This window comes from Scomber japonicus, chromosome 2, assembly GCF_027409825.1.
Source record: "Scomber japonicus isolate fScoJap1 chromosome 2, fScoJap1.pri, whole genome shotgun sequence".
Lineage (NCBI taxonomy): Eukaryota > Metazoa > Chordata > Actinopteri > Scombriformes > Scombridae > Scomber > Scomber japonicus.
In genome coordinates, this window is record NC_070579.1 from 9,344,905 (window position 1) to 9,372,616 (window position 27,712).

At 40.1% G+C, this 27,712-nt stretch overlaps 1 protein-coding gene across 1 annotated transcript in view; it reads right to left on the bottom strand.

The window, feature by feature from the left end:
- The window catches only part of LOC128379733 (voltage-dependent T-type calcium channel subunit alpha-1I-like), a 229,896-nt gene that overhangs the window by 121,106 nt on the left and 81,078 nt on the right, over positions 1-27,712 (bottom strand). The window contains 3 exon segments of the mRNA XM_053339364.1: positions 1,528-1,620; positions 3,254-3,596; positions 14,586-14,745. Coding sequence (XP_053195339.1) covers positions 1,528-1,620; positions 3,254-3,596; positions 14,586-14,745 — 596 coding nt within the window.

Below are 27,712 nucleotides of genomic sequence, written 5' to 3' on the forward strand. Positions count from 1 at the left end.
CATTACCCTAACCCTTTTCCATGTTTTAGGTCATTTCTTTCATTTCTTACTTATCCACCAACCCTTACTCCCATCCTCCTCCTCCTCCTCCTCCTCTCTCCATCACTCCTCAGTGATGTTTTCACATCAAAAAGCAACCATTATATTACCAATCATCTCCAGCGAGGCAATTTTAAGGGCTTGATGCACTGTAGAAGATAATGCCCCACGGCGAATGTGGAAAAACAGCGTGGGAATGTGTTCTTTTATGTTTGTGTGTCAATAAATTTGGGTGTGTGTGTGTTATTGCAAATGTGTGTGTATGTGTGTGTGTGTGTGTTTGTTTCCTCGTGATTGAGAATAATGAGTCGAGTGACAGATACATGAATGATGATCAGTACACAGCTCAGCGAAAAAAAGAAAAAAAAACTGGGGGGGAAGGAAAAGGAAAAGAAAGAGGAGTTGAAATGAAGGCAAGAGGGGAGTGGATGACAGGAGGTGGAAGAGATAAAAGGAAAGTGGGAAAGAAAGGGAGGTTATGGATGAGAGTGAGACAAAAGATAAAGAAAGGAGGAGGGGTGGAGGGAAGTTTTAGCAGAGAGTAAAGAATACTAATAGATGGCAGGACAAAGATTAGGAATGTCCAGTGATGGGAAGTACAGATTGACAGATTTAGGGAGATGGAGGGATGAAGTGGCAAGAAATAAAAAGGGGGGAGTTTGTGAGATGAGAAAAGATGAGAAGAGTGGCAGAGCTTGTGTTTGAAACTGAAGGCAGGCAATTAAAAGTGTAATAAAAAGACAAGACAGCCCCTGGGTTAAGGGAAATAACCGGGACTGGCAGTCACACTGTATTATGATAACACTTTCACACACTCACACACACACACACACACACACACACACACACAAAGACACACTCACACAATTCGACAGGCTAAAAAGGAAATATTTTGGGGAGAACATGCATCAATGCTCACACATAATAACTAACACACACACATAAACTAATGGATTGGAATTAAAAAATGTTTTATCGGAACGAAGGGGAATTTTTCAAGGATTTCAGCTCAGCTTTCCCTCTGACAGTCGTGTGTGTGTGTGTGTGTGTGTGTGTGTGTGTGTGTGTGTGTGTGTGTGTGTGTGTGTGTGGGGGTATGAAGGAGAGAATAACAGCATTTTATTTTAAATCATCTGTAGCTTGGCAACAAAAGCAGGAAATATAAAAGTATGTAGGACTGCAGAGATTACAACTTTATTGCAGGCTTTTTTTTTTTTGCTTTATTAGAGCTCAGTGTTATTGTTCAGCATTAAGTGAACTTATATCACAGTGACGTGATCTTAGGATGTTGATATGCTAAAGATGAATAATTCTAAGAAAGTTTTAATTAAATAATGAACAAAATAAGTTATGTAAGTTTTGTTTTGTTTTTGTTTTTTTACCTATAGTATAAAGAGCTTGATGGTCAATGTATAAATACCATGACATTAATGTATTACTTTCCACTATGCTCATATTTTCATGTATGTGTGGCTGTTCGTGACTTACAATGATTAGTAGGATGAAGTAGATGAAGTTGTAGAAGGAATGAGCGTCCATCACGTAGTACATGATCTCCACCCAGCCCTCCAGAGTGATCACCTAGAAAAATAAAAATAGGTGACAAAAAGATATAAAACTGAGGGCTGATATACATCTGTCAACATACAGTAAAACCTGAAACTAAGGCAACTTTCATTATTTGAGAATAAACAACTTTCTTTGTAAAGGGAGGAAGGAAGGAGGGTAGGAGGGAGGGAGGGAAGAAGGAAGGAAGGAAGGAAGGAAGGTAGGATGGAGAAAGGAAAAGCGGAGGGAAGGAAGGAAGGAAGGAAGGACAGAAAGAGGAAAGAAGGAAGGGAGGAAGATGGGGGAGGGAGCGAGGGAGGAAAGACGAAAGGAAGGGAGGAGGGAGGGAGGAAAGAAGGAAGAAAGGTAGGAGGGAGAAAGGAAAAGCGCAAGGAAGGAAGGAAGGAAGGTAGGGGAGGAAAGAAAGAGAAAAGGATGGAGGAAGGAAGGAACGGAGGGAGGAAGAAAGGGAGGAAGGAAGGAAGGTAGGAGGGAGGGAGGAAGGAAGGAAAGAAGGAAGGAAAGAAGGAAGGAAGAACGGCGGATGGAGGAAGGAAAGAAGGAGAGAAGGAGGGAGGGAGGAACGACAGATGGAAGGAAGGAAGGAAGGAAGGAAGGAAGGAAGGAAGGAAGGAAGGAAGGAAAGAAAGAAGGAAGGAAATAAGGAACAGTTAAAAACAGACGGGGTCAATTTGACCCGGCACTATAATCTGCATATTTCAAAACAGTGTGAAACTCACTCCCAAATAATGAAATATTTATCTGATATGTATTTAAAAACAACTTTTAAAGCTGCTCTGATAAATAAGACAAAACGTCATTAACATTCCTTCTTATTTTGGCTGCTACAGGTGTCTGTGAAAAGGTTGCTGGGTTTCAATTATATAAAGCTAATTGGAAGTGTAACATCTAAACTAACATCTGTTATTTTTATAACAGAGTATTTTGTCAGTTAATTATTTAGTCATTGATACCTGAAGGTATTAAGTCAAATATGATGAAGAAAAATAGCAAATCGTCTGAGAAGATGGAATCAAAGAGCATTTCATATTCTTGATAGAAAAACAGCTGGAACAATTAATTGATTATCAAACTAGTTAATTAATACTTTTCTTTCAATTGACTCACTGAATGATCTAATTGCTGTAGCTCTATTTAAAATGCCTTCCTTCCTTCCTTCGTTCCTTCCTTCGTTCCTTCCTTCCTTCTTTCCTTTCCTCCCTTCTTTCCTGCCTTTCTTCCTGCCTTCCTTCCTTCTTTCCTTTACTCCCTTCTCTCCTGCCTTCCTTCCTTCCTTCCTTCCTTCCTCTTTTCCTTTCTCTCTCCCTCCCTCCCTCCCTCCTTCCTTCCTTCCTTCCTTCTTTCCTCCCTCCCTCCTACCTTCCTTCCTTCCTTCTTTCCTCTGTCCTTCCTCCCTTCCTTCCTTCCTCCATCCCCCTTTCTTCCATACATACATAAGACAAGACTTATGTAGATCAAACAAATCCACATACTCAATGTCCTTTAAAGAACTTTGAGTTGAATGATCATCTAATTGCTGTAGCTCTAATTAAAACCCAAATTTAAACACTCATGACTCTTGAAAACCTTCAGGATATTAATCATCAATAAGTTAAAAGGTGGTTTTTGACAGTTTTTATCTTACATAGTTTACCAGAATTCCCACCTGAAAGATGACGATCCAGGCATAGGCGATGTTGTCAAAGTTGATGGCTCCTTTGTGAGGGTTGCTGTATCCAGTATGACACCTGGTATAGTACTGGTTCCAGTTGACACACAGGCCCGCTATGCTGACACTGCCGTTGGCCAGAGGCTCGAGACTCAGGCCCAGCGACTGTCGGTACAGGGCGTCGTCTTTGTCCAGGCAGCACGTCCTGCCTCCTTCGCGGCGGACCGGAACATCGGTGCAGGACATGATGCCATTGTCAACTGGCAGGGAGCAGATAAAGGGTCGCTCGTCATCCTCGTCAGCCATGTAGTAGGGCCGAGGTAGGCTGATCCCCGTAGTGCTGGAGGAATAAAGGGAAAAGGTGGTGAAGTGCATTTCTACAGTAATAATTGTTATAGTACAAATATCATACACAAAGAAGTAAGGACAGCTTCACAGTTTTTATTAAAACAATAGCCAGGTGCCTGTATGACCGCTGAAACAGGTTTTGCTTGTGGTAATCATTCCACCTGCAAATTCATTTACAATGTAAGTGATGGGAAGTGGGGAACAAAATCCACAGATCTTATTTTGAGCATTATTTTAAATTGTCTCTGAAGATTATATGAGGCTTCTGAGTCTGAGTTTGTCAAATAAAATCAATATTGTCACAGTCCTCACAGTTACTTTCTTTTCAGTCTAAAAAATAAAGATCTCTCCTTTTCCCCTGATGATCTACAGTGGACTGAAAAGACCGAAACTTTGAAGATATTGAATTGATTTGACTCATTTGGATATCTGACACCTCATATTACCTTTAAAGTTTTTAGATTCTTAAAAAAAAGCTGAATAGTTAAGTGCCTGTATGACTGCTGAAACAGGTTTTTCCTTGCTGTAATCATTCCACCTGCTTATACTAACCATTTAAAGATCCCCTCCAAATGAATTTACAATGTAATTGATGGGATGAGGGGACAAAATCCACAGGTCTTACTTTGAGCACTTATCAAGAATTTTCTCTGAAGACTAGATTCTTTAAAAAAAAGCTGCAAGTTTGTCCATTCGGTCACAATTTGAAAATCTATGAACACTAGAAACACTGATTGTATTCAAAGTCTCTGCTATACTGCAACTTGGAGCTGGGTGTAAATTATGACGCTGCTTGATGAGTAATCAGTAAAATTTGAAAATCTATTTCAAGGCTGACTATTGTATAGATCACAGAACTGAAGTGATGTCAATGTGCTGCTAAAGGAAAGTTATTTTCTCTCCAGTTATAATAGCATCATCCACTTCCACAACAATGTGGCGGTATGTACTGTAGAGACATGCCAACAAATCCACGTGTGCATACATGCCATTGTCTTATGGGGATTTTACACAGCAGCGCTAAACTGCTTGTCCTTCATGGCTATTTTCAACATTTGTGTGGTGTGAGATTGGAGCTGAAAGCAGAAAATACAATGATCACAGACACCGAGACCATTGGATGAAAGAGCAGAGAGAGAAAGATAGAGGGAGAGAGAGAGATCGACAGACAGATAGAGAGAGAGAGAGAGAGATGATTATGTTTGTAATGGTAAAATTGAAGGAAAATAACACCAGAGATAGACAGACTGAGAGAGTTAGGATGGTAGTGATGGAGAGATATGGATACATGTTGGGCACTGACACACCGAGCAGATAGTCGGCCGTCTGTTGTTGAGAGCTTGTCATTGACCATATCTCGTAGTTTCTGTGGTTGACTATATTTGGCAGCCTTCTGACTGACTATACTGAATAAGTGGCAGTTGTAGTGATTTACTTCAGAGTATAAATGCAAACTACTGACAAGCTTATTCCCTCTCTTGCTTGCAAGGTGCATTACATATGTACACCGGTTTTTGAAAGGTTTTTGAAAGTGCAACCTTTAACGGAGGAGGTGAAGCTACATCAAGCAATGCAAAGCGTTTGATGAGTCAGTCTTTCTTAACGTATTTTTTTTTTGCAGTTGATTCGGTGGGGTGTCAGGGCTTTTTAAAACAGACAGACTAAGAAATAGGCCAAAAATAAAACACTTCAAGAAAAAAAAAGAGAATCTGGGAATGATCTAAGGAAGGCTTATACTGAAAGAACTGCATATTAAACATGTCAGATGCCAAAAAGGTACAAAACAGAAAAAGTAAAATGACATTAAAAGAGAGAAATAAAGTAAGGAGTGGAACGACGAGGAAAGTAGAGGAAGCTATATATATAATGAGAAGGCAGGGGATGAGGATAGAGAAAAGAGATGAAGAGAAGAAGAAGGAAAACAATCAAAAATCAATATCTTAAAGAGGCAAGGCGAGACAGGAAGACGGAAAATAAACAAGGATAACAAGTGAGGCAAAAGACAATAATGGTGCTTAGTAACGTGCCGCCATTACAAAACAAGGAAAGTACAGGCAAAAGACAGAGAACAAAGGTTATGATACTCTAACCCTAGTTCTATAAGCACATGTGGAGTAAAGCCCTCTACAGGACTCTATGGGTAATACTCTCCTCTTCGCCGCAGCTCCGTTAGTTTGACAGAAGCTGAAACACACGGCGAAATGTTTTTAACTGTGAGTAAAAGTGCAGAGTTTCCAGCCTGCGTCAGACGATGCTGAGTTTACGGACTAATTATTAAAAACCAGGAAGTGATGTGTGAACTATCGTCATGGTAACCAGCTCAGCACTAATATCTCTGCACATTTTCTGCTGTGTGTTGCGTTAAGCGGCAGATAAAAGGCTGCTGCTGGGAGAGAAAATGAATTAAACCGAAATGTTCAATAAATGCAGCATGTTTCTAAATTGTTTTAATAATCGTGATTTCAATTTTGACCCAAATAATCGTGATTATGATTTTTTCCATAATCGAGCAGCCCTAGTATTACCCATAGAGTCCAGTAGAGGGCAGAGCCTTTGTGAAAGAGAACAGCAAAGCTCTGTGTGGTATCAATGTAATCCAGGAGTGGGTTGCTATTTAAAGGGCAAGGCGGAGAAAGAGATACAGATGAATGCAGACGTTGGTTAGCAATTACAGTCGACCTGGCATTTGAGAAGGCTTGATGTAAGCAGCATTGTGAGCACTACTCTGTCCCTTACTTTAGTCTATGTCTTTTCCAGGCCTTTTGTATCTCTCTCTCACCGACTGTGCCTTTCTTTATTGTGCTGTACTGAATAGAAGCTATTATCAAGCTCAGTGACCTGAGGAGATCTGAAGCCTTTTTTACATCAGTTAAGTTACAGTATGGCTCCGGATTTCTTTGTCCTTTTCACATCTTTTTTTTTTTTTTTTTTTTTTTACATCATATTCATTGATTCTGACCAAAATCTTTTCAGTTGCATCATGATAAAGGTGCACTGGCTCGATGAAATCAAAATCTCAATCAAAATGCACCACAGGCATTGCTTGAGTTCCAAGTATTTGATATTAATGAAATTGAAATTGGTGTTGGACAATGTACAGCGTATAATAATAGTTTGATATGTTATCATGAAGTCAAATTATTAAATAAAATATAAAAGAGCTCAAAAATACATTTACTCTATGGTGCATCAGTCTTCTGATTTCAGTTACAAAATGTATTTTTTAGGAGTTGTTAACCCTCCTATCGTCCTCCCGGGTCAAATTGACCCCATATCTCTTTTGACTGTTCCTTCTTTCCTTCCTTCTTCCCTCTTTCCTTAATTGTTCCTTTGTTCTTCCCCTCCTTCCCTCTTCCTTTGCTCCCTCCTCCTTCCATACTTCTTTCCTCACTTCCTTCCTTCCTCCTCCTTTCCCTCCCTCCCTTCCTTCCGCCCTTCCTTCCTTCCTTCTCTCCTTAATTCCTTCCTCCTTCCCTCCCTCCTTACTACTTTCCTTCCTCCCTTCCTTCTCTCCTTAATTCCTCCCTCCTTCCCTCCCTCCTTACTACTTTCCTTCCCCCCTTCCTTCTCTCCTTAATTCCTTCCTCCTTTCCTTCCTTCCTTCTTCCTTTCCTCCTTCCCTCCTTCCCTCCTTACTCCTTTCCTTCCATCCTTTCTTCCTTCCTCCCTCCTGTCCTTCCTTGACCTGAGGACAACAGGAGGGTTAAAGACACTAAATGTCATTGTGTCTGTAACTGTGTAAATATCCAGGGCTTTAAACACATCTGAACAAAAGATTCAATGACAAACAACCTATTTTCAGTACACCATTTAGTGTAGACTGCACCGCTTAGCACAGCATTAATCAGGTATGAAAAAGGATTCAGGGGCTTGAACTGGAAACCACTCTAAACTACTGTCACAATGGATGCTTTTATTTCCTGGATTTACCAGTTAAATCCACCCAGCCTTTTTGTCCTGTCCATGTGATACTGTTGTTATCTGCTGTAAGTGCTGATGTGTGATTCAGTTTTTTACATTAATTGTGCAGTCTGTGAGAAAACATGTTTTTTTTGTGTGTGATCACTCTGATTTGTTTGTCAGTTCTCTATTCCTGATGGTGCAATTAGGGGAGAAGAAATCTGGTCAGTTTATCTCTCGCTGAAGCAAAGCTGGCTACATACGGAGCCATAAGGCAAGGCCAAAGAAAGCCAGAGGAAATGAATGAATACATTTGGATAATTAATAGAGTTTGTATTGATTTGATGTATCAGAGAGATGAGAATACCAAGCAGGAGATGCAGTAGAGCGTATATGAGGCAGAGCAAAACTAGGGTTGGTTAGAGGTATTGTTGATCTGATCTGTAGCCCAAATTAGCAAATTGCCCCATTGTGGGACTAATACAGGAAAATCTTATCTTATCTTATCAATACAGGCAGTGAAAAACATGGTCATGGGCAGGAAGAAAGGTGAGTAACTGGGGCAAAGACAGGTGAATACATCATCTGGAAACTGTTATTTATGCTATAAGCAGAAGGGTATGCTATTTTGGCTAGCTTGGGGCAGTTTTTTGGTTTGTTTGGTGGCTTGGACAGATGCTGTTAGCTAATTGTTAGTAGCTAGTGAAGAGTTAGCTGATGGAGTTAGCTGAGATATAGGTTGTTACTTGCTATGGGAAGGTAGCTGGAAAAGGTTATTTGGATATGTTTGGTGGCTTAGGCAGCACATGAGCTAGCATAACATCGTGTTAGCTTGCAAGCTGTACTGATGTTGTTAGCTGGTGACATTACAGAAGGTATATTTCTATTGCTTTGTTGCTTGCAGAGGTGAACTGGCTGAGAAAGCATGTTAATGTGATGGATAAGGCAGCTGCCACCAGTTAAGGCAACATGCTAGGTAGCTTAAGATGTTAGTATGTAGTAACATGAGAGGTCGCTATTATTTTGGTTATTGGTCGAGCTAGTGGAACTAGGTAAACAGTTATGGTGTATAACTGGCCGTAGCATTCAGATGAAACTGTCTATCAAGCCAGCTGGGCCAGGGTTAGAAGCTCAGCCCAAGCATATGCTGTATAATGTAGAAACGAGGCCTGGTTAAGCAGCTTAGTATCGGCTCTTGGCTTGGGGCGAGGGTCGGTTTCAAAGTCAGTTAAAATATGCATTAGGTCAGAGAATTTTCTAATATTACAAGTGGCTATTTGCAAGACCAGTGGAGCTAGATAAGTAGGTGTAACTACTGAGCGGCTGAACTACTCAGCGGGCCAAGTCATTCAACTTAAACTGCTTATCAAGCTAATGTAGTACAGTACTTCAAAGACAGCATAATCTATGAGTGCATATCACTTTTTTTGTGACTCTTGCTATATATTTTTGAGATTCCCTACTATGTTACATGCATATAAAGTGACACATTATATCGAAAAAAAATGAAATTTTACATTTACATTATATGTGTCCTTTATTCAGTCGATGCACAGCTGATACTTTCTGGCGGCAAATTATTATGAATCAACATGTTCAGCTCTTTAGTGGGTTCAATCATAAAAATAAAAAATAAAAACCTATACAGACCAAATGCAGTAGAAGTTACTTGCTTTTCATGAGCTGAAATTTAGCTAGTTTAAAAAAGTGAAAGTGAATTTTTTTATAATTGTCAGCTACCACCTGGTGTGACAGATGCCGGGTTGGGGTCATCAAAGACTACAAGTGAATTTATCATACCAGCTTGTACGTCTGATGTGGTATAAATAAGAACATTTTTCATGTCTGTCTTCATTTCTTTCATCCGGTCTTGCTAGTTTCAAAGACAGTGTGTGTGTGTGTGTGTGTGTGTGTGTGTGTGTGTGTGTGTGTGTGTGTGTGTGTGTGTGTGTGTGGGTGTGTGTGTGTGTGTGTGTGTGTGTGTGTGTGTGTGTGTGTCAGGGCGAAAGAGACCATATCAATGTGTTTCTGCCAATATGAATTAACCTGTTTACCAAGATATGATTTCCTGTGGTCTCCTGTGACCTTCGCTATTTATATTCTCATCTTGTTGCTAACCAGGGGCCTGGGAAAAGCTGGTAAACGTCAGAGCTCCCCTTCCACAAATCCTCACAACCTCATACACACATATCCCAACTTCCCTGCATAACAGACCCAACATCCAACCAGAGCAGATACCACAGCCTCGCTCATCCCCTGATTGGACATCAAATGTGTGTCTCTATATACTGAGGTGATTACATTTGCCACCAGACTGTATCAGACAGACAGCACTCATTACACACCTGAGGAGACGTTGGATGCATGACAGCAGAGGCACCGGCCAAAGGTCTGTGTTTTGTTTTATGCCTTTCACTCTTGTTCCCGGAAAAAACACTCTGATTTACAACTATCACTCACCCCCCGCCCCCCCCAAAAAAACAAAAAAATCTGCTTGTGTTTTACCAACATTGGACAGCATTACTGAAATTAACTCAGGTGGGTCAGGACATCCCCTGATTACATCCCCTCTCCATCTCCATCTCTGAATTGGTTACCATGGCGATTTCCTATCCCAAAGCTTCTCATCAGATCATTATTTTCTCTCTGGGCTTGGCGATGCAACCCGTTGTCTAGCCCACTCTTTCGAGCAGCCAAACTGGCCTGATCAAACGCTTGGACGTGGATACCAACTGGATGATTGTCTGAGCTCTGTATTTTCACAGTGGTATTAGCTGTACTCTTAATCACAGAGATATTTAAGAGCAAGCTAAACCTTTTAAGCCTTCTGATTCTCACTTTTTTTTCCCTTTTGCTGTTAGCAGGAGACATGATAATCATCACAATTCATTAATGGTTTGTGATTGAGGTGATTTAAACTTATTAAACAGATATTCACAGAAATCATCCAGCTGTGACACACACACAACTAAATGGATACAACAATGGTTTAACTCCTGGAATCTCAGGTGTGATTTAAATTAATCACTGCTCGTAAACCCAACACAAGTCAAATATCAATCTCAGAACTTTGTCTCAGTTTTATTGTACAATTAGCATCAAATCATATTGTTCTTTCCAGGGAACCTAATGGGAAATTAAAAAGTTATAGATATGAAACACTTTTTATTGTTTATTTCATTGGATCACCATTCGTGTTTTTACCATAGCAGTTGCTAAAATGCCCAAAGGTGGATCCCAGGTGGATCCCAGTGTTTCTATCTATCTATCTATCTATCTATCTATCTATCTATCTATCTATCTATCTATCTATCATACTTTAAAGATTACTGAAGTTAAGTAATCAAGTAGTTTTCTCTCTCTCTCTCGCTATCTATCTATCTATCTATCTATCTATCTATCTATCTATCTATCTATCTATCTATCGTAAAGGTCTTGTGGTGAGGCTCATAGGGTGTGAGAATGTCATCAAAACCAGCTGTGTGAAATCACCAGGAGATGCACAATTTCACGGGTAGAAGTTAAACGATGCTGTCATCTGAGTGACAGCTGTTGCTTCTGCTACTGTGAAAAGATGCACAACACAAATAGTTGCGGCACACAGTCCTAACACAAGGAGACACACAAACAAGGAGGGCGATCCGTGCACTGCTGAAGAACAAAAGCAGAGAGTGTGTTGGTATCATATAAATCAACAACAGAGCCTTTGCGTCCCTCTGATTTGGAAATGACATGACAGAAGAGTAAATTGAATTTCTGACACTTTCACTGAAATAAACAGCCCACAGCCCCTGAGATATACAGAACATGTCTTGGAAATACCACGCAATACCATAGCAACAATAATGCTCCCACACATGCAACAAAATAAGAATTCAACCCCAAACAAAAGAGATGAGAAGTTGAAAAGGTGAAAAGATATGGCGAAATGAAAAAGTGAGGCACATCCAACTTGTCAAACTGTAAAGGTTAGAGGTATCATTGAGATAAAGAATTCAGTACACCTGGCGCACATAATTAGCATCCTAAAGCTCAGGCCCTCCTTTTCCAAAAACCCCAGGTATCCCTATGGGGGGTATTCAGTGAAGTGTGTTTATCAGTGGGGGAGATTTGTGAGTGTGTATGTGTGCATGCAAAAGTGTGTTATTGCAAGTGTGTGCATGTGTGAATAATCAGGGGCATATAGTGTATACAGTTTCTTTGCTAATCCATATATGCCATATACTGTATATCCGTACAATCAAAAAACTGTATCTTAGGATTATAACATGACAGGTGAGTCGATGTAGTTTTGGTCTTCTCAAACACAAAAACAGGGTGACATTCAGTGAAACTCGTCAAAAACACAACAATTCTTTTTTTTCCTGTACAGCACAGCTTGGGATCTGATTCCCGTAGAGAAACCCCAAAAACTCATAACTGAAGCTTCAGGGGATGTCAAGCTGCAGGAGTGGTTTGAAAGAAAAAAATAACTGATATAAACAAACAAAAATATCATCCATATGAATGAGTTCTGTTCCAAAATGAGCTGCAACTTACATGGCTGGCTGCACATGCAAAAAGTTGGAAAGAGATAATAATGAGATATTGTGGGTTGTTAAAAATGACATCAATAAATCTGTATTATTATTACAGTTTTGACAATATGAAGCATTCTTTCATGTTTGCTTTCTCAATGTAAAGATGAAACTGATGGATACGAAATATGAATTTAACATGATGTTTACAGCAGTGAGTATCTGGACCTTGTGTATGTGCAGCTGCTGTGTGCCTTCATATCCTCTGAATACATTCTCACACCCACAAATAACTAAATCAAAGACAAAAACACATGCATCTGTAGTGACTAATCAGTGACTAATCAGTGAGTGACTAATCAGTGACTAAAAAAGTGATAAACTAATTTAAACACATAAGAAGAAAATATTGCTTCAATCACTGACGCATTATGTGCTTTAGTCTACACAACATCGGAACATTTTCAGCTAAGGCTGCTCAATCAATCGAAATTTGATCGTGATTACAATTTAGGGGCCAAACGATCTCAAAACTAATAAAATCGGGGGAAACGATTTTTAATAACAAAGGTTTTATTTTGAAAAGCTTAGACCGGAAGCCACCGGAAGCCGCCGCAGCTCCGTTAGTTTGACAGAAGCTGAAACACACGGCGAAATGTTTTAACTGTAAATAAAAGTGCAGAGTTTCCAGCCTGCGTCAGACGATGCTGAGTTTACTGACTAACTATTAAAAACCAGGAAGTGATGTGTGAACTATCGTCATGGTAACCAGCTCAGCACTAATATCTCTGCACATTTTCTGCTGTATGTTGAGTGAAGCGGCAGATAAAAGGCTGCTGCTGGGAGAGAAAATGAATAAAACCGAATGGACAATAAATGCAGCATGTTTCTAAAGTTAAAAAAAATCGTTTTAATAATCGTGATTTCAATTTTGACCCAAATAATCGTGATTATGATTGTTTCCATAATCGAGCAACCCTAATTTCAGCCCTCTTATAGCCTACTCTTACTGTAAGGTTTGCAGGGAGAACATTATAATTTATTATTCACCCCATGGTTCATATTATTCCATATAATAAGACAAAGGTAGAAACAAACAACTTTGCATTTCCAGCCTCTACAGAAAAAAAGAAGGATTTAGAAAGATGAAGCAATTATTGTAATTATTATTGATGTATTTTCTCTGGCAAAAGGAAACAATCACAACAGATTATATATGTTATAATGAACATTATAAGGGATCAGGTTTGATTGACAGCTATGTGCACATAATTTACTTACTCAATAAAGTGAATTTACTGTCAAGTTACTCTCTAAAGAAGTTTCAGGACCTGCAGCAGTGGGTGGATTATTCGTGTATGTATAGAATAAGTAACAGGATGAAGAGATGATGATGATATGACAGAGAAATGCATAAAAGCAAGCTGTGTCCTGACTGACTTGTCTTGTCACAGAATTCTTTTAACAAGTGTCTTCCTTCAGGCTGCTCTCATTTTCTTTTCCACTGTTGTCTTTTCTTTTCCTCACCTTTTTATTTCTTTTTTGGAAAGACATGATTGCCTGAAGTAATCTTGGAGTCCCCACAGCTTATTGCAGCAACGCTAAAATATGTTAGCGAATTGACAGAGAGCGGGCGAAGGGTGTGGGGGAGTGAAAGAGTGTCGTTTTTTTTTTTTTTAATTAAGTGGCAGAATAGAGTCAGAGATAATGATATTTGCTTTGTGCAAATTTTGGTTTGCAATCAGGCTCATTATATTAGCACTTGAGAGAGAGAGAGAGAGAGAGAGAGAGAGAGAGAGAGAGAGAGAGAGAGAGAGAGAGAGAGAGAGAGAGAGAAGACGAGAGCAGCAGAGAGAGAGAGAGAGAGCCTTCATCTTTCTATGGTAATATTAGTAAATTGAGTAGATGATGTAATTAATCTTCTGGAGTCACATTGAGGGAGGGCAGGTAATGAGAAGAGAGGTGACACACACACACACACATACACACACACACACACACACACACACACACACACACACACACACACAAACACACACGCTTATGTACAAGCATATGTTGTGGCCGCTGCATATTCTTATACATGCATACTTATTATTCTTTTATCTGCTACGATTCAGCTACAGCTACATTCACACAAACATTGGCACATATGCTATAACAGAACACACACACACACACACACACACACACACACACACACACACACACACACACACACACACACACACACACACACACACACACACACACACACACACACACACACACACACAGGAATGATAGAAAGACAGATAAAAAATAGAGCTGACAGACCAATATGTCACACACATCTTGAAGCATCATTTTGTCTCACACTCCATCTTTCTCTCAGGCACTGATACAAACATACACAATGCGGCTGTGGGTTATACTTCCTGTCCACACTGATCGACCACATGTGCCTCTCTCACCCTCACAACACACTCTAATGTCATCAGTTACACTGACGTCAAATGTACAGACGTGAACAACTGGTTGCCCGCTGTAATGAGTGTCACATCATATATAACGCGGTGACTCACAGTGTGAAGTTCTCCTCCGGGTAGCAGCGGTTCCTCAGCAGCCCCGCCCACAGCTGCACACCGATGATGCCGAAGATGAAGAAGACGAAGAAGCAGAGGAGGAGGACGTTACCCAGCATGGGAAGAGTGTCCAGCAGCAGGTTCACAAGGATACGCATACCTGAGGAGACACACATAAAAACACACATTTAAACTATAACACTTATGTGCAACTTAATTGACAAACTTGACCTTAATCTGTATGCTAAATCAATTTAACTTCCTAATTTAAAATTCAGGGAGTGGATTAACTACCTGGAGTTGTGTCAATTGTCATGTTGAGTCAGAGTGAAGACCAACAACACCTATAAACTGTGTCCAAATACAGTGCCCACTTTCTTGGACATGGCCCATGAAAAGCCTTAGAAAGAAGACTCGAATGGTAGTGGGCTGAATGGGATTGTTAGCGTCACATAGCCTTCTCATGATGAGCTGTGGCCCTTCAACTCATAGAGACCAAACCTGCACCATGTCATCAGTGGTCCACTTACAGAGTTTATTCAATACTTAAGTAACACTGCTCTGTTTCATTGGCTATAGTGCTATCTTGTATGTTTGAAGGTGCTGCTAGAATAGGACAACAGTGTTAACCTGTTGATACCAGGCGCGGAGTTCTGGTCCTCTGAAATGAGGCCAACGCAGAAGTAACTTAGAGCTGCATTCTAGCAAAAGGCCACCAGGGGGCAACGGTTTTGGTGTCAAAAGGACTTCCGTCTCTATACAAGTCAATGGAGAATTCACCAACTTCTCACTTGATTTCTAACCTCAGTAAACATTTTCAAAATGTGTTTATGGTCTCAATCGCTAGTTTAAAGCCTTCATTAGGGCATTGCATTAGGACGTGGCTACGTCCTGATTGACAGGTTGATTGACCAATGTCCTCTATATCAACTCTCGCAACCTAACGGTTTAGGTTACATTCACTAAGCTGAAACAACAAATGTTGATTGTTGTGTGTAAAAATCCACCAAGTCCATGTAAGGAGTGTATATGCTGCATTATTTTAGCATATATCAAATATCACATTCAAATGTCTTCACAAATACTCAAGAGGATAAATACTCTGTATTCTTACTCAAAGTGTGGGAACAATATCAAAAAGTCATTGTGCATTATATTACGAATGGATTAAACCTCGTTTTTGGATTTCCATAATTGTGTGAATGTGTGATTGTCCACAACTGCTTTAAACACTTGCTAGGCTCCCCAGTCTTTGGCACAAGCCCAAAATTAATATACCCAAAATAATAACGTTACTGTTCTTCAAACCTTATGACCACAGTCATAACCCTGGTCTCATTTAAAAGTTAAATATTTGCATTTTACAACCAAAAAGTCAGAATGAGTAGAAGTGATCCTGAAGGTTAAATCCATAATTCAAAATTTAAAAAACCTCAAAGAAGTGTAGACTAGCAACTCTCTCTTCCACACAAAAACAATTCTCTCTCACCCGTCCCCCTCCTTTGCTGACACATACATTTAACACATTATGCTGGCATTTCCATATAAGCTGTCGTATTATCATAATTACCTAATCAATCCCTAATCTCTACTCTAATTGTGAGCCAACGGTCCATTACGTTGTCGCTGATCTCTATAAGGAAACTAAACCAGGGGTTAAATTCTATAAGTAAAATAGATTGAGGATTGATATAGCGTTTAGCTGATTAATCAGGGGTTAAGTGGGCTGGCGGTCTACTGGACCTCCTCCCGGGAGTCAAAGTGATGTAATCATTTGAAATATTTCAGTGTGAAGAGGCGGACACCTCAATACTTATAACTATGCTATAAAATATAACATTTCTATGAAAAAGGACTATACAATTTTAAATCTCAAATATGTGTTCTGCCTACATAATTCAAATCCTCCCATAAGATGAAACTTCATGTGTAATATCTCCTGAACAGAAATGTTCTTTAGCTTGGCAGGAGGTGGGCAGTCACAAATGGAAAATGTGTGCAATCTCATGAGAATTTAAATCCCCCCTGAAGGGCGAGACTTCACATTTGTTGGGGGAAAAAAATATAAGATCTTTCTCTTCTCTCATATCTCAACACACCTGGAGACCAACATGACCTTTATTGAACAGTATGCTGGGCTTGAGGTTAATATTTAATGATTTGTGAGGTACTGAATTTCAAAAAAAAATTCAAACACTTAGGTCTCACTGCAGAGTTACATAAAGTGCCGGGTAACAATTCCCTTTTTAATCCATTTCAATGACCAACCCTGTTTTTTTAGCATTTTATTTCATAATTCATAAAGCTTGGCATTGACTACACACTAGTTGAACTGAATACAACTAAATTATAGTGAGTTGGAACTGAAGCGTAACCATGGCGATGCTGATGCCAGATATTACACAATATACAGACATCTTTCTTTTTTTTTACAATGATTAAATCTGTTTGAAGTCAGTTTTAGCATGAAGTTATTAACTGTATTATAAAGAGGGGAAAAATAGATATATAAAAGAAAATGTATGAAAACAAAGCAGGGATAAAACAGTACATAAAAGAACATTGTAAAGCTGCTTTTTTTGCCCAAGTTTGAGATGTGATTAAAAGATGAAAAGACTCAAAATTGTTCCCTGCAGGAGGTAAAAATTAAAGTCAGTTAATTAGAATAATATTGGCTGTTTGATCAGGGAATATTACCAAGTCTTGATTGTAGAGTACAACAAATGTTTTTAATTCATATAAGAGCCAACATTAATCATTTAATCATTTACAGTTAACTGTGGGAGCCGCTGCAAATGGAGCGAGTGAAAAGCAAAGAAAGAGGGAATGAGCTAAGTGCAAACTAGATTAAAAGTGAGGAGGAGAAAAAAAAGAAAAAAACTGAATATAAATGGGAAAAAAAGAGGGGCAGCGGAGAGAGAGAATTTGCTGATGACTGTTACCTTGGCTGCTAATATGACTGTTTCCCAGGGGGGATTGTGGGTAATGTAGTAAACAGGCCCAGTCCTTTAAGCTGTGGCCAGTGGGAACCTGGCCTGGATAATTCCCATTAGCGTCCCCATTAACTGACTCTCCTGTTCATCCATTGACTGTGTGTATGTGTGTGTGTGTGTGTGTGTGTGTGTGTGTGTTCATGTGTGTGATGCTCTCCGTGGCTCTGTGTTTGTGTCTCTCCAGCAGCATGGAGATTGAATTACCCCAGAGACGAGCTCTGTGGTAAATTGTCTTTAATAAAGGGGGAGAATTGCTTCTTTATTTATCCAACAAATAAAGACGAGTGGAATAACTTGCTTTTTGGCAGCTGATCCTGGCGCAGAGCACAACTGTGTTTGTTACCGACTGACCTTTCTCTTCATGTGGCTACAGCGGCTGGTGGTTTGTGAATAATTTGAAACTTAAAACTTAAAATCTGCCCTGTTGGTAAAAGATAATGCACTAGTGAGTCATTCAAAACTGGTTTATGAGTTGATTTATCCTTTTTAGCTACTCTATGACACTGATATTGGACAATCCTGCAAACAATGACCCTTGAAACGTCCACTGCCAATTATACATCTGTACATGTTAACTACATCATGGTTACGTTTAGGGAAATATTATATAGGCAATTTATGAAGTGAATAATGGCTGAAATCCATTTTTTGCTTCAGGATCCTATATACTAGCTGACTGTCATGACTTCCATTATTATTGTATATTATGTTGTATATTGTAACATGTGTGCTTTTTCCACTAAAGGCCCATTTATGCTCAATGTTAAATACGGATCTGGATACAGACGGAGCCTTCTGTCCGTGCTCTGCGTTCATTTCGTCCGTATTTCTGCACGTTTCCGTAAAGCTTACAGATACGGACCAAACGGAGCAGTACCACCAGAAACCACAGGGTGGCAGTGTTGCTGTCAGTACTCGATACATAGCTCTAGTGAGACACGAAGAAGAAATAACAATGGAGGAACTTTTTGAGGAAAGGTTTTGTGAGTTGGTTAGAAACTTTAAACATATTGTTTTTGTCTTTTATGCAAGAGGAACATTATCAATATCTCCTCCACAGTCGCCATGTTTGTTGAAGAGTTTGCTGTTGTCATAAACTTTTGACTCTGCACTGCCCCCCGGTGGATGTATTGGTTAACATCCATGCCAACGTAAAGGACACATGGAAGTATGTGAGCAGTGACGGTAACATTGTTTGAAAAGGACGGATACATTTTCATACGTCAGTTGAGCATAAATGGGCCCTTACAGTGCTTCACTAGCTTGTTACTCTACATATCACAACCTCTTGATTGTATGCTATATTTTAAATATCTCCAAGAACTTAAATGCTCTCCAGAGACTGAAAATATGATAGTATCTATTAGCCTTTGAGGGTTTTTCTCAACCTGACCGAACTTAATGAGTATGTCAGCTAGTGCAGCAGTGTGGCTCAGTTTTAAGTGGCTCACTGCCAAGTGGTGTAGCAAAACAGTAACATCGCCATGGCAACATGCTCCAAATGTTACCATCTTGATGCTTAGCAGTGGTTATCTTAGCTAATTCCGGTGCATTTACATTTTAATTTGAAATATCCATGAATGTACACTGTCCCTTTTTAAATAAATACACTAAACTAAACCTGACCATGTATGGGGAAGTGCTGGCTTCAGCTTTTTACAAAAAATATTCAGATATAACCGTCTTTTTGTTGTAATCATCAACATTTTCTAACTGTAACTGTAATATAATGATACGTTTTTTCTCAGTAAATGTTTTGTGTAATCAAATAAACAAGGAGATTTCCACCCAGAGGTTAAACAAGACAAGCTTTTCATTTTATTCCAGAGTCTCATACACCAGCATCATGATTTGTCTCCATCATTTTTTGGCACATTGAAACTACACAACTAGACCATAAGTGTCTTGGAGGTACAAGAGACAGATTGTTGCTGTCTCCCTTAAACTCAGGATTGGAGCGAAGCTGCAACATGATTTATACCTCAACCAACTGCAATTTATACAAGTTGAATACAATTTATTACAATTGTGCCTGTGTGTGCACGTGAATTAGTGCTGGATGGTACTCGTTGTTCTTCCATTTCATCAGAAAATGCTAAAAAATGAGTCCAGTGGTTATAGCTCATTGCATCTCTTCTTGTTTTTCCTCTATAGATCTAATCTTCTTCCTCTTCTCATCTTATCTTCCTCTCGCTGGTCCCCGGTCCTCTATGTCCCTCGCTCATTTTATCTCTATTCATCCGATGACTCCCTTCATCCCTTGCACTTTTCTCCTCGGGTCTATCTATCATCGTAATAGCCTGCTCATCTGAGTCCCGCCGCATCTCTCCTCTCATCATCCCTCTCTTCCTCTCGTCCATCTTCGCCTATCCTTCATGGAGCTGGATAATCCCCTCTTCCCTCCCTCATTTGTCTCTCTTTCTCACCTGCTCCTTTTTTCTCTTTTTATCCTCTTTTATTCCTTAACCCAAATGCAGTGGCCTTGTTGAAATATTTCTGAATAAAGCACAAAGAAAGAATCTATTATGTGTGAGGGGATTGATTTTTTTTGTCTTCCTATTCTCTCTCTCTTTCTCTTTAAGTGTTTGCTGACTTTCTTGTATTGTGTTTTTTATTTCTCTGTTTGTGCATCAGCGTCTGTTAAAGATGAACTATCATGACAAATTAGTATTTTCAATATTAGAAAAAGGAAAAATAGTGAAAAGTCACCCTTGCTCCTTTTGAAATGTCAGATTACAGCTGTAAACATCACTGAGACTCTAATGATTCATCATCGCTTTGTGTTTCCTCCAAACAGAGAGCTGTGAAAAACAACCCATTCAATGGCAAATTAAATCCATTGTATACAACATTTCTAGCTATTAGGGATATAAAGAAAGTCTGGATCACAAACTTTTTATAATGCCATCTGTAATTCCAGACATTTTAAAATCTTGCCTTGTTACAATGAGAAAGCAAAGTTAACAAAATCTAGTTTGTCATGTCATGATGTTTTGGTGAGCCCAACTTAATACACTAAATCAGGGATCCTCAAACGGTGGACTCCGGTCTGCATCCGGACCGCGGGACAACTATCTGCGGACCCTGGTCTAATCTTAAAAAAAAGAAAAATCTTGCATAAAATATTATTATTATTATTATTAAATACAATTGTTGGCGCGAGTCGAATGATCCGTTTTATCGCTGGTATGGATGTGTGACTCCAGTCCTTCACCATGTGTATTTTGGTCTCCATGGCAACAATGCGCGATAGGCTGTGACTTGTTGGGCAAGCGCAGTTCTAGCGAGACCCACATTTTGACTTTATACCTTACTTTATAACTTTTATACAGTCTATGCTTTATACTTGAGCCACAGCACAGCACTAAGAACAGCACTACAGTTCTTTCCTGTATTTTAAAAGAGAAGTGTTGATATTTGCAGGGGTTGTGAATGTATATGGTTTTGTTTTGTTTTATATAAGTATTTATTTGAATTTATGTTAAAACGAAAAATAAGTTTTGTTTTTGAGTATTTATTTGATTTTTGTTGTTTTTATGAAAAGGACATTTTGTTTTGTTGTTAAAATTAAAAATACATTTTATAGTTGAGTCATATATTCATATTTTTCTACTATAGGCTACACCACTGTATTGTTAAGTTGGTTGGTGGTGGATACATTGATTTGTTGTGGCTTGACCGACTAATAAACGGACCTTTGACTCATTGAAAAAAAAAATTGGACCTTTAAGATTCATATTTGAGGAACACTGGGCTAAACCATATAAAAAACAAGTCCTCCTACCTTGTTTTTGTTTTTTTTATCAGTGGCTTGGTACTAATGAGCTATAGGAACAAATATATGAGCGTTCCCTATCTGACTCAGCCTTGCAGATAAATACTGACAAATAATCTTTAGCTGCAGTCATAGTAACAAAGCTTCTGCTTCTGAGCGAAGACTACAAGAGGTTGCTAGCCGAGAAAGGGTGATTACGTTTGACCAATGCGGAGGAGAGGCTGAATACATTAGTAATGGAGGAATACAGAATCAGCAGCTGGAGTTGGAGCAAAGCTTCAGTAATGACTAATCACATCAGCTCTTCTCAACCTTTTTTTTAAAAGCAGCAACAGGATGATGTCTCCAACAGAGAGAGAGAAATCAAAAAAAATGTACTCATGGGTTAACTTACATATGATTTCAGAGTTGTAGCAATTATTTTTTCTTTCTTTTTTAACCCTCCTGTTGTCCTCGAGTCAAGGAAGGAAGGGAGGAAGAAGGAAGGAAAGGAGGGAGGGAAGAAGGGAAGGAGGAAGGAAGGAAGTGAGGAAAGGAAAGAAGGAAGGGAGAAAGGAAAAGAAGGAAGGAAGGCTGGTGGGAGGGAGGGAGGGAGGGAGGAAGGAGAAAGGGAGGGAGAAAGGAAAAGAGGAAGGAAGGAAGGAAAGAAGGACAGAGGAAAGAAGGAAGGGGTGAAGGTAGGGGGAGGAAAGAAAGAAGGAACGGGTGAAAGTAGGGGGAGGAAAGAAAGAAGGAAGGGGTGAAGGTAGGGGGGAAGAAAGAGAGAAGGAGGGAAGGAAGGAAGGAGGGAGGAAGGAAGGACAGAAGGAAGGAAGGAAAGAAGGAAGGGAAGAAATAGAGAAGGAGGGAGGGAGGAAGGAAGGAAGGAAGGGGGATGGAGGGAGGAAAGAAGGAAGGGAGGAAATAGAGAAGGAAGGAGGAAGGAAGGACAGACGGAAGGAAGGAAGGAAAGGAGGAAAGAAGGAACAGTCAAAATAGACGGGGTCAATTTGACCCGAGAGGACGACACAAAGGTTAACAGCAACAAAATAGTAGTATACGAGTGGAAATGGCAAAGGTCTTCGGAGGGTACTTTAAAATCAAGGCAGCATTGTTAAAAATGTTGCGCTGCTAAAAAATGTGAAATTTGGTGAGAACACATAAATGCCAGATAAAAATGCTCAGCACCACGCCGCACTGTTCCAGCTGATCAGCTCTACCTCCCTGAGAGCTGCTGCAGAATTCACTAGAGGAGAACATGAGCTGAGTCCGTTTCTCCCTTTGGAACGAATGACTCTCCAGAGACATGCGGCACCGCTCCTGCCTCTGCTTATAGTAAGACGGGCGGATAAATGAGGTGAAGGAACGGAGGGGAAATAGCAGAAGGAGAGGAAAACAAGAAAAACTGATGAGAAAACAGAAGCTGAGGAGGATGTAATGGAGAGATTACAGATGAAAGAAATAATAAGAATGAATAATGTGTCTCATTTCATATGGAGATATTTCAACAAAAAGGCAAAGGAAGGTAGGAGGGAGGGAAGGAAGGAAGTAAGGAGAGAGGAAAGGAAGGAAGGAAGGAGGGAGGAAGGAGAGAGGAAAGGAAGGAAGGAGGGAGGAAGGAGAGAGGAAAGGAAGGAAGGAAGGAAGGAAGGAAGGAGGGAGGAAGGAGAGAGGAAAGGAAGGAAAGGAAGGAGGGAGGGAGGAAGGAAGGAAGGAGGGAGGAAGGAGAGAGGAAAGGAAGGAAGGAAGGAAGGAGGGAGGAAGGAGAGAGGAAAGGAAGGAAGGAAGGAAGGAGGAAGGAGAGAGGAAAGGAAGGAAGGAGGGAGGAAGGAGAGAGGAAAGATAGGAAGGAAGGAAGGAAGGAAGGAAGGAAGGAAGGAAGGAAGGAGGGAAGGAGGGAAGGAAGGAAGGAAGGAAGGAAGGAAGATAAACTGAGATAAAAGATACATTGAAAGATTGATTGGAGTGAGAAGAAACACCACAGAGCTGCAAATGATCACAATTATGAAGAAGCATCTTTGTTTCAAGCTATAGCAACACGTCTCTATATGGAATATGTGTTAACGTGCTTTCTGCCTGCATGTTCATATGTGATAAGCCAACTATAGAAATTCTCCGTGACCAACCAAATTGGCTGCACCTGCCTGACTGAAGAAACAGAAATTGCTTAGTTTATGTTGCAGATTTATGAGCTGTGGGAGGTTTGGCAAAGGCAGCAAAACAACATTAACTTCGAGCACCAGCATATCCGATTTAGAAAGTACTCAGTGCTTCTTAAAATGATTGCCTGCTAGGCGCAATTTAGGCACATAAAGCACAAAAGCAACTAGCAGCGAGCTCTGATTATTCTCATCATAAAAAAAAAAAAAAAAAAAAAAAGCGACACAGACTAAGCAGTACTCTTGAAGTCTAAGTGACGGGGTTGGGCCACTCGAAAACACTTGAGCGAAGTCTGATCATTGTTTCAGTGATGAGTTTGGATGCTGAGGAGATTTTGTCGGGATTAAAACAGTTTCTAGTGGATGGAATTACTTTTTGTTAGAAATTTAACCCTTAAACAGGCAGGAGTGGAAAATGAGATGTGAAAACAATTGGCACCTAAAAGTAAAACATTTCCACAAAAACTTTAAATATATAAGGAGAAGTGAAACATTTTTGCTTTCCCTGGTTATTAATATCACACGCACTAGTTTCTAAACTGATTTTTATCAAAACATCGGCCTACAACAAGGTAGGAAGGTAGGAAGGAAGGAAGGAAGGAAGGAGGGAGGGAGGGAGGAAGAAGGAAGGAGAGGAGGGAGGAAGGGAGAAAGAAGGAAGGAAAGGAGAGAGGGAGGGAGAAAGAAGGAAGGAAAGGAGGGAGGGAGGGAGGAAGAAGGAAGGGAAGGAGGGAGGAAGGGAGAAAGAAGGAAGGAAAGGAGAGCGGTAGGAAGGAAGGAAAGGGGCACGGCGGGAAGGGAGGGAAGGAAGGAAGGAAGGATGGAAGGAAGGGAGGGAGGAAGGAAGGATGGAATAAAAAGGAAGGAGGGAGGAAAGGAAGGAAGGAAGGAAGGAAGCAAGCAAAGAAGGAAGAGTCAAAACAGACAGGGTCAATTTGACCCGGGAGGACGACAGGAAGGTTAACCAATTCAAGCCATTGACTGACCTCAAGCACTTGAACATCTGGGCAAAGGTAGCCAACCTCTGCATATCCCCAAAATACTGATGCTATGTTCTTCAGACCAAAACATTTGCACACAATGTCCCACCTCAAAGACTACCAAACACCCTATCAATGTCCTTGTGGTACCAATATGTCGGGATCAGAACAGTTTGCATTGGATGAAATTACTTGTTTAAGGAATTATAACAGTCCTGTTCACTGGATGTCCTTGGGATTTTTACCTGACAGGAAGTTAACACATCAATTAGAGGACTCTGAGTCATACACGGGATGAAAAAGGACAGCTCCTGACATGTCTGTTAGGTCTTTTTTAATTTAATGATGTCCTTTTTATTTGTGTCGGACACTTCTTTAATATGATCAAATCTGTTTGCTCACAGCAACACCTGCACCTGTGAAACCTGTGTGGAAACCAGCTAGTGGGAAACAGCAAGTACACAATCAAAATCACATAATTACAAAAAGAGGACAATGAGGCATTTGGGCTGCGTTTGCTGGCGGTTAGATTTTTGTCATCATGTGGTTGCTGCCGTGGTAACAATGGGACTGGTTTTATGTGGCCAATTTGCTCTGGGATGAATGGGCACAGTATCAATGCTGCAGCTTCTGTAGTGTGCATCAACACTACCGGGAAGCATCTGTAAGCAAGGTGGAGCCATTCATGCTACACTCAGAGCCACGCTGACAATATAACACTGATACATGAACCGTTAAAGACCATGAATACAGTCAATGATTCAACTTTGTGTCGTCCTCCCGGGTCAAAACTGACCCTGTCTGTTTTGACTGTTCCTTCTTTCCTCCCTCCCTTCCATCTTCCTACATCTTTCTTTCCTTCCTCTCTTTTTCCTCCCTTCCTTCCTTCCTTCCTTCCTAACTGACCATGAATACAGTCAATGATTAACTTTTGTGTTGTTCTCCTGGGTCAAATTGACCCTGTCTGTTTTGACTGTTTGACTGTCTTCCCTCCCTCTCTCTCTCCCTCCCTCCCTTCCTTTCTTCCTTCCTTCTTCTCTCTTTCTTTCCTTCCTCTCTCTTTCCTCCCTCCCTTCTTTCCTTCCTCCCTCCTTCTCTCTTTCTTTCCTCCACCCTATCATTTCCTTCCTTCCTTCCCGCCCTCCTTCCTTCTTTCCTCCCTCCTACCTTCCTTCTTTCCTTCCTCCTTCCCTCCTTTCTTTCCTTCCTTCATTTGCTCATCCCTCCTTTCCTTCCTTCTTCCTCCCTTCCTTCCTCAACTCGAGGACAACAGGAGGGTTAAAAGAGGAGGTTAGATGCCAGGGCAACAACTCCAGTAGGAAGATAAGAAAAAGGATAATATTCACCAAAGATACCAGAAACTTCATATTATATTTCTCAAAGAGTATTTTAGTGATTGCGTCTTCTCTTTCTGTAGAGATAATTTTAAAAACATAAAATTATAACTGAACTTTAAACTACAGCAGAAGCATCATCTAAATCTGAGTGAGAGTCTGGATGTGAGACATGTTCTTTCATTTGTTGCTAAATTCAACTAAATATAACATTAATATTGATGAAGAATGAGCTGAATTAATTTGAAAGTTAAACTTTGAGGCTGTTTATTAGCTACTGTTGAGATATTTAATGTTTGTGCAGTCATGAGCTCAGTTCCCAGAATCATCCTTGTGGGTTGAAACTCTGTTGAGACAGCATATTATTAGATATTTCTCTCTAATTCCCCCAAAATATAAATCTTATGTGTCAGCCATGGACTGCTCTCTCTCTCTCCTTCTGGCTCTCTGTAGTTATCTTGAGCAGACTTGATGTAACTGGTTTACCTCTCATTAGGGTTGGGTATTGCCTGGATTGTATCAGTACTGCCATAAATACTGATAGAGCTTGATACTTTGATTGATGCTTCTCTCCATAGTTTGGTGCAAAAGACATGGCATGAAAAGATGTGACAAGATGCAATGTTTATTTATTGACTAACGCTAAATGAGAAGTGCTAACTGCATGCTAACTGTGTCCTGAGTGAACTGAGTAACTAGAGACTTATTCTTATAACGATAAGGGCTGCAAAGAAAATCTTGGTCAACTGGTAATCTACCTTCTCTTCAACTAATTCATTGGTTGATGGGGGGGGGGGAGCGACATTCATGTAACAAGCAAAGTTAGCACTCCAAGCTAATACGTGCTAATACTGCTACGTAGTTTGTGGATGAAATCTACTGTCAGCAACACTAGATATCAAACAAAAGAGAAACTGTTACTGTGAGCTGTAAATTCATCACTCCTAAGCAGAGGGCAGAACGTAATGTTATCTCAGAGCCTGATAAGCTCAGGCCAGACCTCTCTTCCTCCGGTCAGCTCTCCTTCCTCAGTCTCGGTCTCATCCTGCATGGTGGCTGTCTCCCTGGCTGACCAATGTTGTCTTTCTTTTTTCCATTTTAAGGTGGAAATGAACCAGCATTAAGATACATTATCTCCACATGTGCCGGCTAAGTTACATAAATACCAACAGCAGCACCGTTTGTCCAGGGGCTTTCAATATGAAACAACCCTTACTTCTAATTTCTATTTCTGTATTTCTATATTTCACATTACAGAATATTTTCTTGGGTGAAAGTTACCTGGATCATGTTTTTCATCAACATACTTACACTGCCTGTACTTTTTCTTTGTTTTTTTTTAAGGATCGGTTGCTATAATTGCTAATCTGCATTCACCACCTCCATTGTAGGCATTCAAAAAACAATCTGGTAAATTAAGGCACATTGGGAAAGCAGTGTGAGCCTCCAAAAGCTTTTTCAAATAAACTTCAGTTTGACACAATTCATTTCCAACCCTTTGTCTCTGAGTCTGACTGAAAACAAAAACACAGAAAGAAGCTGACAGCATCTTCTCTACTTCCAGGGAAACTTGCTTAATTAGGTGCCTATTTGTGTGCAAAAGCTAGTTCATTTACAAGTGTGAGGCTCTGCTGAGGTTAGATAAAGCCTGTGATGGTGGCTGAATTATAAAGAAAATATAGACTGATACAGATCATATTGGTAAAAACAAATTGATGTTTTTTTTGTTTTGTTTGTTTATTTAACACCAATGTGGTTAAATCCCACTCCTTCCAACAAGTCATAATTATAGCTTGTTGCTTTCTAATCTAAAGACATGTTCACACTTATGATGTATTTCTGCCTCAATGACTGACTCATATCCAGCACCTTGAACAGCAACCAAGATACTGGGCTGGCTGTTCTGG